The sequence below is a fragment of the Pleurodeles waltl genome, chromosome 3_1 (genome assembly GCF_031143425.1).
Source record: "Pleurodeles waltl isolate 20211129_DDA chromosome 3_1, aPleWal1.hap1.20221129, whole genome shotgun sequence".
NCBI classification, from domain to species: Eukaryota; Metazoa; Chordata; class Amphibia; order Caudata; family Salamandridae; genus Pleurodeles; species Pleurodeles waltl.
Genome location: NC_090440.1, coordinates 1,910,145,323 through 1,910,160,045, shown reverse-complemented (window position 1 = coordinate 1,910,160,045; position 14,723 = coordinate 1,910,145,323). Strand labels below are relative to the sequence as shown.

The 14,723-nt window shown below is 45.8% G+C and overlaps 1 protein-coding gene across 1 annotated transcript in view; it reads left to right on the top strand.

Moving 5' to 3' along the window:
• YWHAE (tyrosine 3-monooxygenase/tryptophan 5-monooxygenase activation protein epsilon) overlaps positions 1-14,723 on the top strand; it is a 186,400-nt gene that overhangs the window by 98,629 nt on the left and 73,048 nt on the right. Inside the window, exon 5 of the mRNA XM_069226092.1 lies at positions 8,701-8,837. Within this exon, the coding sequence (XP_069082193.1) occupies positions 8,701-8,837 (137 nt within the window). The remainder of the gene's footprint in view (positions 1-8,700; positions 8,838-14,723) is intronic.

Genomic DNA, 14,723 nt, shown 5'->3' with positions numbered 1-14,723 from the left:
GCAGGGTGCACTATACCATAGGTGAGGGCACAAGTGCATGAGCACTGTGCCCCTACAGTGTCTAAGCAAAACCTTAGACATTGTAAGTGCAGGGTAGCCATAAGAGTATATGGTCTGGGAGTCTGTCAAACACGAACTCCACAGCACCATAATGGCTACACTGAAAACTGGGAAGTTTGGTATCAAACTTCTCAGCACAATAAATGCACACTGATGCCAGTGTACATTTTATTGTAAAATACACCCCAGAGGGCACCTTAGAGGTGCCCCCTGAAACTTAACCGACTGTCTGTGTAGGCTGACTAGTTCCAGCAGCCTGCCACACTAGAGACATGTTGCTGGCCCCATGGGGAGAGTGCCTTTGTCACTCTGAGGCCAGTAACAAAGCCTGCACTGGGTGGAGATGCTAACACCTCCCCCAGGCAGGAGCTGTAACACCTGGCGGTGAGCCTCAAAGGCTCACCCCTTTGTCACAGCCCAGCAGGGCACTCCAGCTTAGTGGAGTTGCCCGCCCCCTCCGGCCACGGCCCCCACTTTTGGCGGCAAGGCTGGAGGGAACAAAGAAAGCAACAAGGAGGAGTCACTGGCCAGTCAGGACAGCCCCTAAGGTGTCCTGAGCTGAGGTGACTCTAACTTTTAGAAATCCTCCATCTTGCAGATGGAGGATTCCCCCAATAGGGTTAGGATTGTGACCCCCTCCCCTTGGGAGGAGGCACAAAGAGGGTGTACCCACCCTCAGGGCTAGTAGCCATTGGCTACTAACCCCCCAGACCTAAACACGCCCTTAAATTTAGTATTTAAGGGCTACCCTGAACCCTAGAAAATTAGATTCCTGCAACAACAAGAAGGACTGCCTAGCTGAAAACCCCTGCAGAGGAAGACCAGAAGACAACAACTGCCTTGGCTCCAGAAACTCACCGGCCTGTCTCCTGCCTTCCAAAGAACTCTGCTCCAGCGACGCCTTCCAAAGGGACCAGCGACCTCTGAATCCTCTGAGGACTTCCCTGCTTCGAAAAAGACAAGAAACTCCAGAGGACAGCGGACCTGCTCCAAAAAGACTGCAACTTTGTTTCAAGAAGCAGCTTTAAAGAACCCTGCAACTCCCCGCAAGAAGCGTGAGACTTGCAACACTGCACCCGGCGACCCTGACTCGGCTGGTGGAGAACCAACACCTCAGGGAGGACCCCCGGACTACTCTACGACTGTGAGTACCAAAACCTGTCCCCCCTGAGCCCCCACAGCGCCGCCTGCAGAGGGAATCCCGAGGCTTCCCCTGACCGCGACACTCTGAAACCTAAGTCCCGACGCCTGGAAAAGACCCTGCACCCGCAGCCCCCAGGACCTGAAGGACCGGACTTTCACTGCAGAAGTGACCCCCAGGAGTCCCTCTCCCTTGTCCAAGTGGAGGTTTCCCCGAGGAAGCCCCCCCTTGCCTTCCTGCAGCGCTAAAGAGATCCCTTGATCTCTCATTGACTAACATTGCGAACCTGACGCTTGTTCTAACACTGCACCCGGCCGCCCCCGCGCCGCTGAGGGTGGAATTTCTGTGTGGGCTTGTGTCCCCCCCGGTGCCCTACAAAACCCCCCTGGTCTGCCCTCCGAAGACGCGGGTACTTACCTGCAAGCAGACCGGAACCGGGGCACCCCCTTCTCTCCATTGAAGCCTATGCGTTTTGGGCACCACTTTGAACTCTGCACCTGACCGGCCCTGAGCTGCTGGTGTGGTAACTTTGGGGTTGCTCTGAACCCCCAACGGTGGGCTACCTTGGACCAAGAACTGAACCCTGTAAGTGTCTTACTTACCTGGTAAAACTAACAAAAACTTACCTCCCCCAGGAACTGTGAAAATTGCACTGTGTCCACTTTTGAAATAGCTATTTGTGAATAACTTGAAAAGTATACATGCAATTGAAATGATTCAAAGTTCCTAATGTACTTACCTGCAATACCTTTCAAACAAGATATTACATGTTAAATTTGAACCTGTGGTTCTTAAAATAAACTAAGAAAAGATATTTTTCTATAACAAAACCTATTGGCTGGATTTGTCTCTGAGTGTGTGTACCTCATTTATTTTCTGTGTATGTACAACAAATGCTTAACACTACTCCTTGGATAAGCCTACTGCTCGACCACACTACCACAAAATAGAGCATTAGTATTATCTATTTTTACCACTATTTTACCTCTAAGGGGAACCCTTGGACTCTGTGCATGCTATTCCTTACTTTGAAATAGCACATACAGAGCCAACTTCCTACAGGATGTGACCCCCTCCCCTTGGGAGGAGGCACCAAGAGGGTGTACTCACCCTCAGGGCTAGTAGCCATTGGCTACTAACCCCCCAGACCTAAACACGCCCTTAAATTTAGTATTTAAGGGCTCTCCCTGAACCTAGAAATTAGATTCCTGCAACTACAAGAAGAAGGACTGCTGAGCTGACAAACCCCTGCAGAGGAAGAACAGAAGACACCAACTGCCTTGGCCCCAGACCTACCGGCCTGTCTCCTGCCTTCCAAAGAACCCTGCTCCAGCGACGCTTTCCAAGGGACCAGCGACCTCTGAATCCTCTGAGGACTGCCCTGCTTCGAAAAAGACAAGAAAGTCCTGAGGACAGCGGCACTGCTCCAAAAGAAACTGCAACTTTGTTACAGGGAGCAGATTTAAAGACCCCTGCAACTCCCCGCAAGAAGCGTGAGACTTGCAACACTGCACCCGGCGACCCCGACTCGACTGGTGGAGAACAACCAACTCCGGGAGGACCCTCCGGCGACTCTACGACTGTGAGTAACCAAAGTTGTCCCCCCTGAGCCCCCACAGCGACGCCTGAAGAGGGAATCCCCAGGCTCCCCCTGACCGAGACTGTCTGAACTTCATTTCCCGACGGCTGGAAAAGACCCTGCACCCGCAGCCCCCAGCCCCTAAAGAAACGGAACTTTCTGTGCAGGAGTGACCCCCAGGAGGCCCTCTCCCTTGCCCAGGTGGTGGCTACCCCGAGGAGCCCCCCTCCCCTTGCCTGCCTGCATCGCTGAAGAGACCCCTTGGTCTCCCATTGAAAACTGAAGGAAACCCGACGCGTGTTTGCACACTGCACCCGGCCGCCCCCGCGCTGCTGAGGGTGTAGTTTCTGTGCTACTTTGTGTCCCCCCCGGTGCCCTACAAAACCCCCCTGGTCTGCCCTCCGAAGACGCGGGTACTTACCTGCTGGCAGACTGGAACCGGGGCACCCCCTTCTCTCCATTATAGCCTATGTGTTGTGGGCACCTCTTTGACCTTTGCACCTGACCGGCCCTGAGCTGCTGGTGTGATAACTTTGGGGTTGCTCTGAACCCCCAACGGTGGGCTACCTTGGACCAAAAACTGAAACCTGTAAGTGACTTACTTACCTGTGAAAACTAACAATAACTTACCTCCCCCAGGAACTGTGAAAATTGCACTGTCCACTTTTAAAACAGCTTATTGTGTTTTATGTGAAAAGTATACATGCTAAAGTAATGATTCAAAGTTCCTAGAGTACTTACCTGCAATACCTTTCAAATGAGCTATTACATGTAAAATTTGAACCTGTGGTTCTTAAAATAAACTAAGAAAATATATTTTTCTATAACAAAACCTATTGGCTGGATTTGTCTCTGAGTGTGTGTACCTCATTTATTGTCTATGTGTATGTACAACAAATGCTTAACACTACTCCTTGGATAATCCTACTGCTCGACCACACTACCACAAAATAGAGCATTAGTATTATCTCTTTTTACCACTATTTTACCTCTAAGCGGAACCCTTGGACCCTGTGCATGCTATCCCTTACTTTGAGATAGCACATACAGAGCCAACCTCCTACAGATAGCCACTCCAAGTCCACAAAGGGTTCAAAATGTTCACAAGGTGATTCAAGCTATGTATCCAACACAAAAGATACACGCAAAGATGGTATTAAAACTCCTAGGCATGATGTCCTCATGCATAGCCATTGTCCCAAACGCAAGATTGCACATGCGGCCCTTACAACAGTGCCTAGCATCACAATGGTCACATGCACAGGGTCAACTTCTAGATCTGGTGTTGATAGACCGCCAAACATACATCTCGCTTCTATGGTGGAACAGTACAAATTTAAACAAAGGGCGGCCTTTCCAAGACCCAGTGCCACAATACGTGATAACAACAGATGCTTCCATGACAGGGTGGGGAGCACACCTCAATCAACACAGCATCCAAGGACAATGGGACGTACATCAAAGAAAGTTTCATATAAATCACCTAGAATTGTTAGCAGTATTTCTAGCGTTGAAAGCATTCCAACCAATGATAAACCACAAATACATTCTTGTCAAAACAGACAACATGACGACAATGTATTATTTAAACAAACGGGGGAACACACTCGACACAGTTGTGTCTCCTAACACAAAAAATATGGCATTGGGCAATTCACAACCACATTCGCCTAATAGCACAGTTTATTCCAGGGATCCAGAACCAGCTAGCAGACAATCTCTCGGGATCACCAACAGGTCCACGAATGGGAAATTCACCCCCAAATCCTGAACACTTACTTCCAAATTTGGGGAACACCTCAAATAGACCTATTTGCAACAAAAGAAAACGCAAAATGCCAAAACTTCGCATCCAGGTACCCACACCGGCAATCTCAAGGCAATGCTCTATGGATGAATTGGTCAGGGATATTTGCGTACGCTTTTCCCCCTCTCCCTCTCCTTCCATATCTAGTAAACAGATTGAGTCAAAACAAACTCATATTAATAGCACCAACATGGGCAAGACAACCTTGGTATACCACACTACTAGACCTGTCAGTAGTACGTCATGTCAAACTACCCAACAGGCCAGATCTGTTAACACAACACAAACAACAGATCAGGCATCCAAACCCAGCATCGCTGAATCTAGCAATTTGGCTCCTGAAATCATAGAATTTGGACACTTAAACCTCCCACAAGAGTGTATGGAGGTCATAAAACAAGCTAGAAGACCATCCACTAGACACTGCTATGCAAGTAAATGGAAAAGATTTGTTTGTTACCGCCATAATAATCAAGTCCAACCATTGCATGCATCTCCAAAAGATGTAGTAGGATATTTACTACATTTACAAAAATCAAATCTAGCTTTCTCTTCCATAAAAATACATCTCGCAGCAATATCTGCTTACCTGCAGATTACTCATTCAACTTCCCTATTTAGAATACCTGTCATTAAAGCGTTTATGGAGGGCCTAAAGAGAATTATACCACCAAGGACACCACCTGTTCCTTCATGGAACCTCAACATTGTCTTAACAAGGCTCATGGGTCCACCTTTCGAACCCATGCATTCTTGTGAAATGCAATACTTAACGTGGAAAGTTGCATTTCTCATTGCCATCACATCTCTAAGAAGAGTAAGTGAAATACAGGCGTTTACCATACAAGAACCATTTATTCAAATACACAAAAATAAGGTCGTTCTAAGAACAAATCCAAAATTCTTACCAAAGGTTATCTCACCGTTCCACTTAAACCAAACAGTGGAATTACCAGTGTTCTTCCCACAGCCAGATTCAATAGCTGAAAGAGCACAACATACATTAGACATCGAGAGCGCTAATGTACTACATTGACAGGACAAAACAAATTAGGAAAACAAAACAACTATTTATTGCCTTCCAAAAACCTCCTACAGGAAATCCAATTTCAAAACAAGGTATCGCCAGATGGATAGTAAAGTGCATCCAAACCTGCTATCTTAAAGCAAATAGAGAACTGCCTATTACACCAAAGGCACACTCAACCAGAAAGAAAGGTGCTACTATGGCCTTTCTAGGAAATATTCCAATGACCGAAATATGTAAGGCAGCAACATGGTCTACGCCTCATACATTTACTAAACACTACTGTGTAGATGTGTTATCTGCACAACAGGCCACAGTAGGTCAAGCCGTACTAAGAACTTTATTTCAAACTACTTCCACTCCTACAGGCTGAACCACCGCTTTTGGGGAGATAACTGCTTACTAGTCTATGCACAGCATGTGTATCTGCAGCTACACATGCCACCGAACGGAAAATGTCACTTACCCAGTGTACATCTGTTCATGGCATTAGTCGCTGCAGATTCACATGCGCCCACCCTCCTCCCCGGGAGCCTGTAGCCGTTTAGAAGTAGATCTCGAACATTTGTACATTTGTAAATATATTACATTAAACCTTCATTTTGTACATACGTATTTATTCCATTGCATGGGCACTATTATTAGCATACACAACTCCTACCTCACCCTCTGCGGGACAAACAATTTAAGATGGAGTCGACACCCATGCGCAATGGAACCGAAGTGGGAGGAGTCCCTCGGTCTCGTGACTCGAAAAGACTTCTTCGAAGAAAAACAACTTGTAACACTCCGACCCAACACCAGACGGCGGACTATGCACAGCATGTGAATCTGCAGCGACTAATGCCACGAACAGATGTACACTTGGTAAGTGACATTTTCCATATGTTGCCACAAAGTTTCAGAGGATCCACGAATCTGCAAAAAAACTAAAATAAAGCGAAAGCATGGTCCGCAGTGCTCTTTTAAAACCTGGAGAGGCTCAACACTAAGCCACCTCACCCCGCTGCCCCCCCAACAAGGGGAAGAAGGCATGCGTGGCCCCCCTTCCCAGGCCGTTTTTGGCCCTGGGAAACCTAGTGCTCTGGGCCCACGCGTGGCCCGCTTCCTTGAGCCTCAAATCTCAGGCGCTGCTAAACTTCTTAAAAGGAAGCTGAAGCGGCCAGGCAAACAGATCAATAGATTGCTCCTGCCTGGTGGGAGCAGTATAAGTAGCTTCTACCTGTGGGCTGGAGCAATGCTGGCTCTGCAGCATACTGGGAGCCAGCTGGGATGCCACAGGGGACCTGGGGCTACCCACAGTGGCCCCCAGCATTCACCATGATGGATGCCGCGGTTGGGCACCCGGGTACTCACCTCGAAGAAATAAAGCAGTCTCTGGGGAATTGGCTTCCCGAGGCCAAAAATGACTTGGGAAGGAGGCTGCTCCCTTCCCCTTTATCTAGTGGGCCTGGGGGAAAGTGTCACAAGGGCCTAATAAGATTTGGTGAGTGGTGCCATGTGCCGCCCTCCCTTTTAATTAAAAACAAAAAAAAGGTAAAGGGGGTCCCCCAGGCTAATAAGGTTCTGGGTTGAGAAATTAGGGCCCTGAGGTTGGGGTTTCCAGGGCCTAATGAGGCATAGGAGAGGGCCTTCGGTCCCCACTTCCCTTTAAAAATAAAAAATGGGCCCTAGGGAGATGCGCTACCCAGAACCTGGCCCTGAGGGCCAACCACCCACTGTGCACTGCTGAAGGCCCTGTGCAGCTTGGGGTTGGCTACCTTAAAGCGGTGTTGGATGCATGCAGGGGTGTGTGGATTTATGTATGGTAATCAAGCATTACTTTACATTAAAGAAATCCACTGAAAAAAAACGAAGGTTAAAATAACGTTATAGTTGGTTGAAATGTTTAGTAATAGTAAAACATTTTAAACTGTAAAAAACACAGAAATCCGCCATTTATAGTTCCAGTTCTCTTGCCTAACTATAACTCGTGACCTAAGGTAACTGTAACTCACGCCCTTCCCATACATTGCTAATTACCTCATATGTTATGCCACTCATGACTTCTTCTGGGACTTCATTGATAATCACTGCAACATTTGCAACAAAATTGATGAGGAAACTGTGTATGGCGGGAGTACTTTGGTTTCTGGTGTGTGTCTGTGTACACACACTTGCATAGCTCCTCATCAAAATGGACAGTCCAGACATACAATTAAGAATAAAGGGGTTTCAGTTCTACATTTATATCTTGCCTGCCTTAGTATTTGCTTCTCAAGATCTTGTCACCTTAATTGAAAGTTCTTTGTTTTATCAAAATGCACCCACGTTTGTGCAGTTGAATCTTTTTTACCAGTCCTTTAAAACATGACTATGGCTCTTTCTAAAAGGATCACTAAAATATAAGGGGTTCGCCCAATAAATGATGCCAGCATTATTTGAAGAAGTTAATACATGTTGTTCCTTTCAAAACAGTGAGTTTCTATTACAGTGCAAAAAGGTGCAGAGCAGTGGGTTTCCTCTGCTGTTTGGTTGGCTTAAAAGGCTCTATTGGAAATGTAAATATCTAGAGAATAAATTAAAACATCAGAGTTCCAGGACTTGAAGGCATGGTCTCTTTTGTTTTGGGACCACCTCAAGTATGTGGCCTATCACAATTCATTTGAAATATCACCAAAAGTTCAACCCCTCCTTAGCCCTCCCGTCCCTCAATCCCTGCTTATCCTGGCCTAACGTTTGTTGCGTGGCCATAGCCCATCAAGAGACCATATATGGCAGTCTATAAACATTGAACTGCAAAATATGAATGCAGTGTCTAAGATTTTAATGAGAGAACCCATGATGGAGCACTTTGGATTATAGGTATGTAACTTTTCTTCTGCTTCCTCCATTGCCAGTGAGCTTATTTGCATGCAAAACGATGTAGGAAGAGTAAGGTGTTTATATAATTGATAATCGGCATCTGTCAAGTATGGAACCCAGTTTGTCTCCTATGGTAAGTGTTTACATTTAATTTGAAGACAACGGAAGAAGTTGCTGAGCTGTTCCATGTTTGCTAAGTTTCTTGATGCATCTTATAAACAAGTGCCAATTTCTCCATGTAGGTTGGCAAAAGCTGCTTTTGATGATGCCATTGCAGAGCTGGATACACTGAACGAAGAAAGTTACAAAGACTCTACTCTTATCATGCAGTTGTTACGTGACAACTTGACACTATGGACTTCAGACATGCAGGGAGACGGTAAGAAATAAAAATAACCTAAAAAAAGCTTTGTCAGAATGGTTTAATCCCCAAGTTTTGACATACACTCTAATATGTTACTGTTTATTGTCTGTATCTTTGTTGATAGTGCGTGGTACTGTGGTTAAATTAATTACCTACTTCTACAGTCATTACCAGATCTTACCTTCTCTGCGGAGATGGTGGTTGTTGCCAATTGTAATACCTATTGGGAACCGAAATTTTTTGATTTGGGTTAATGATTACTGTGTTATAGAAGTAGTCTCTTTTCGGGGGTAAACTCTTGCGCATCCCCCCAAGCTTAATGCTGACCTGGTCAGCCTTCTCATTTCTCTTTGAGCTGTCCTATTTCTTTGGTAAGCCCTTGTTGATACAGACGCATGCATATATTTGCTAACAAAGTGAAAGACCATCAATACAGTGCAGCTGTAATCCTCTGTATTTCTTTTTTACTATCCATATTACATCTAATCTCACCCCTTTGGCATTTTTACTCTTTTTAGAAGTGCTGCACATGCATTCCTCATGTAAATATTTTGCTAACACTTAATTAACCCAATATACCACTTCCTTCTTGTGTGTATCGAGTCAACAGATACTGTCTTTCTTAATATAACACTATAAATATAGGTTGAAATGTGTATTTTTATTTTAAGAAAATGCTCCAGGAGCTCCTGAGATCAGGCACGTCAAAATTATGGCTAGTAAGAAGTTTTAAGTAATGATGGAGCTATCTGATAGTCCTAAAGATTTGCAGAGAAATAATGCCTTTCAGGTTTACATTCTCCGACACATCTCTTTTGGTGGTCAAATTCCATTCTGTAACTCCCCTGCTAAAGGAAGTAAGACAACTTTGACCTTGCCAGGCATAAGAGCCTAAACAGGTCCTCTGTCACAGAATGCAGGCGGTATTAAGGCAGATAATATTTCTGCTTTGCAGCAGCATTCCCAGAGCATTGAATCAGAATTCGTTTTTAGGCAGATTTTTGGCCTTATGTCCTCCTTTTTCATTTTCGTTAACATAAATCATGTAACACAGAAAATATTTCTCCTTCAGGAAAGTGTCTCCTCCTGCAGCTGATTTTTGAGCCAGTAAACTAGCCCTCTTTAATAATATTTTCTCCCTGTTACTGTGGTCTTTGAAGGAAGAATACAGTTTGTGTGTTTTTGTGTTCGATGGCATATGTTGCTGCAGATACACATGTTTGGCACAGTCCGCTGCCTGGTGTTGGGCTCGGAGTATTACAAGTTGTTTTTCTTCGAAGAAGTCTTTTTGGTCACGGGACCGAAGGACTCCTCCCTCCTCGGCTCCATTGCGCATGGGCGTCGACTCCATCTTAGATTGTTTTTTTCCGCTGTCGGGTTCGGACGTATTCCTTTTCGCTCCGTGTTTCGGTTCGGAAAGTTAGTCAGAATCTCGGAAGAAAGCGTCTGTATTGTTCCGTTCGGTATCGGGATAGTTAGGTACATCGACACCGATCATCGGAAGACTTTGGGGTAGTTTCGATCCCCCATCGGGGCCTGGTCGGCCCGACCGCGTGCGACATCGAAGCCGATGGAACGGACCCCGTTTCGTTTCTGCCCAAAATGTCACAGTAAGTATCCTTATACAGATCAGCACTTGGTCTGTAACTTGTGCTTGTCCCCCGAGCACAAGGAGGATACCTGTGAAGCCTGTCGAGCCTTCCGGTCCAGAAAAACACTCCGGGACCGAAGAGCCAGGCGTCAACAAATGGCGTCCACGTCGACAAAACAACGTTTCGACGAGGAAGAGGAAACATTCTCGGTTCCGGAATCAGAATCCGGAGACTCCGACGTCGAACAACAGCAACAAACTGTGAGTAAGACGTCGAAAAGTAAATCCATCGACAAACCGAAAGCCCAGGGGACGCCACTGCCAACAGGCCATGGCTCGACCCATAAAACAGGCGACCCGTCGAAGGCGCCGAAAAAGGGCACGCCCATAGCGAAGACACCCGACTCCGGTCGAGGGACCGCCATGGAGCAACCTCGGAGCCGAGAAAGCGGCTCCGAGAGACAAAAACAAGATACCGGCACCGAAAAACATCGGCACCGAGAATCCATGCCGAAAGGAACAAAAATTCTGTCGGTGCCGAAACCGAAAAAAGATTCTCTCTCGGCGCCGAAAAATACCACACCTTCATCCTACTCAGAGGAACAAGGAATAAGTGGCCAAATGCACAGATTTGGACAAGAGCTCCAAAGTGTAGAATCGGACTACACACAAAAGAGACTGTACATCCAGCACGACACACGGAAGATATCAACCCTTCCCCCAATCATGAGGAAAAGAAGGATCGGACTTCCAAAGGATGACGCACAACCACAAGCCAAAGTGGTTAAAAAAGTCACGCCTCCGCCCTCTCCACCACAGGCATCGCCGGCACAAACACCGCCACAAATGCACTCACCAGCGCAAACTACCATAAGTCATGACGATCAGGATCAAGACGCTTGGGACCTGTATGACACCCCAGTGCCGGACAATGATCCCGAGTCATACCCCACAAAGCAGTCACCGCCAGAGGACAGTACCTCATACTCGCAACTGGTGGCTAGGGCAGCAGAATTCCACAATGTCCAACTGCATTCCGATCCTATAGAGGATGATTTTTTATTTAACACCCTCTCGGCTACACACAGCCAATATCAATGTCTCCCAATGCTACCAGGGATGTTACGGCACGCAAAACAAATTTTTGAAGAGCCCGTAAAATCAAGAGCCATCACCCCAAGGGTGGATAAGAAATACAAACCACCACCCACAGACCCAGTGTTTATTACTTCGCAGTTACCACCTGACTCCGTGGTAGTAGGGGCAGCTCGCAAGAGAGCAAATTCACATACATCTGGCGACGCCCCACCTCCGGACAAAGAAAGCCGAAAATTTGATGCGGCAGGGAAAAGAGTAGCATCACAGGCAGCCAACCAGTGGCGCATCGCAAATTCACAAGCGCTGCTGGCCAGATATGACCGCGCACACTGGGACGAGATGCAACTTCTCGTAGACCATCTTCCCCAGGAATACCAAAAAAGGGCGCAGCAAATAGTGGAAGAGGGACAAACGATCTCAAACAATCAAATCCGCTCTTCACTAGACGCAGCCGATACTGCAGCAAGAACAGTCAACACTGCTGTCACCATAAGGAGACACGCTTGGCTACGCACTTCAGGCTTCAAACCTGAAATCCAGCAGGCTGTCCTTAATATGCCCTTCAACGAGAAACAACTTTTTGGCTCTGAAGTGGATACAGCCATTGAAAAACTTAAAAAGGACACAGACACGGCCAAGGCCATGGGCGCACTCTACTCCCCGCAGAGCAGATGCTCTTTCAGAAAAACTCCATTTAGAGGGGGGTTTCGTGGCCAACCCACAGACACCACCAGCCAACAAACAAGAACCACACCATATCAGGGTTCCTTCCAAAGGGGAGGTTTCAGGGGATATCGGGGGGGTCAATTCCCAAGGAGTAGGGGAAGATTCCAGACTCCAAAAACACCTCCACCTAAACAGTGACTTTCAAGTCACGCAACCCCTTCACTCAACACCAGTGGGGGGAAGACTAAGCCAATTCTACCAAACTTGGCAACAGATTACAACAGACAATTGGGTATTAGCAATAATCCAACATGGCTATTGCATAGAATTCCACAACTTCCCACCAAACATCCCCCCCAAAACACGCAAAATGTCACCACAACATTTAGAACTTTTAGGACTAGAAGTTCAAGCACTACTGCAAAAGGATGCAATAGAGTTAGTACCAGTACAACAAAAAAACACAGGAGTTTACTCCCTGTACTTTCTAATTCCAAAAAAAGACAAAACATTAAGACCAATATTAGATCTCAGGACACTAAATACCTACATCATATCGGACCATTTTCACATGGTCACACTACAAGACATCATTCCACTGCTCAAACAGCAAGATTACATGACCACATTAGACCTAAAGGATGCATACTTTCATATACCAATACACCCTTCTCACAGAAAGTACCTACGGTTCGTATTCAAAGGAATACATTACCAATTCAAGGTGTTGCCATTCGGAATAACAACTGCACCAAGAGTGTTCACAAAATGTCTAGCAGTAGTAGCAGCACACATCAGGAGACAACAGATACATGTGTTCCCTTACCTAGACGATTGGCTAATCAAGACCAACACAGTAAAAAAATGCGCAAACGACACCACATTTGTCATACAAACCCTTCACAAACTGGGGTTTTCCATCAACTATACAAAATCACACCTAGAACCGTGTCAAACACAACAATATCTAGGAGCAACCATCAACACATCAAAAGGAATTGCCACTCCAAGTCCACAAAGAGTGCAGGCATTCCACAAGGTAATAAGTGCTATGTTTCCAAACCAAAAGATACAAGCAAAACATGTGCTAAAACTTCTAGGCATGATGTCATCATGCATAGCCATTGTCCCAAACGCAAGACTACACATGCGACCCTTACAACAGTGTCTAGCATCACAATGGTCACAGGCACAGGGTCAACTTCAAAATCTGGTGTTGGTAGACCGCCAAACATACCTCTCGCTTCTATGGTGGAACAGCAAAAATTTAAACAAAGGGCGGACATTTCAGGACCCAGTGCCTCAATACGTTATAACAACAGATGCTTCCATGACAGGGTGGGGAGCACACCTCAATCACCACAGCATTCAAGGACAATGGGATATACACGAAACAAAATTTCATATCCATTACCTAGAACTGTTAGCAGTATTTCTAGCGTTAAAAGCCTTCCAACCCATAATAACACACAAATACATTCTTGTCAAAACAGACAACATGACAACAATGTATTATTTAAACAAACAAGGAGGAACACACTCAACACAATTGTGCCTCCTAACACAAAAAATTTGGCAGTGGGCGATTCACAACAACATTCGCCTAATAGCACAATTTATTCCAGGAATACAAAACCAACTAGCAGACAACCTTTCGCAAGACCACCAACAAGTCCACGAATGGGAAATTCACCCCCAAGTTCTGAACAAGTACTTTCAAATTTGGGGAACACCCCAGATAGATTTGTTCGCAACAAAAGAAAACTCAAAATGCCAAAACTTCGCATCCAGGTACCCACACCGCGAATCACAAGGCAATGCTCTATGGATGAGTTGGTCAGGGATATTTGCGTACGCTTTTCCCCCTCTCCCTCTCCTTCCATATCTAGTAAACAAGTTGAGTCAAAACCAACTCAAACTCATACTGATAGCACCCACATGGGCAAGACAACCTTGGTATACAACTCTACTAGACCTTTCACTAGTACCGCATGTCAAACTACCCAACAGGCCAGATCTGTTAACACAACACAAACAACAGATCAGGCATCCAAACCCAGCATCATTGAATCTGGCAATTTGGCTCCTGAAATCCTAGAATTCGGACACTTAGACCTCACACAAGAATGCATGGAGGTCATAAAACAAGCTAGAAAACCTTCCACTAGACACTGCTATGCATCTAAGTGGAAAAGATTTGTTTACTACTGCCATGCCAATCAAATACAACCATTACATGCCTCTACTAAAGACATAGTAGGATACTTACTACATTTGCAAAAAGCAAATCTCGCTTTTTCATCTATAAAAATACACCTCGCAGCAATATCTGCTTACCTACAAACTACTCATTCATCGTCTCTATTTAGAATACCAGTTATTAAAGCATTCATGGAAGGGCTAAAAAGAATTATACCACCAAGAACACCACCAGTTCCTTCATGGAATCTTAACATCGTCTTAACAAGACTCATGGGTCCACCTTTCGAACCCATGCATTCCTGTGAAATGCAATATCTAACCTGGAAGGTCGCATTTCTCATTGC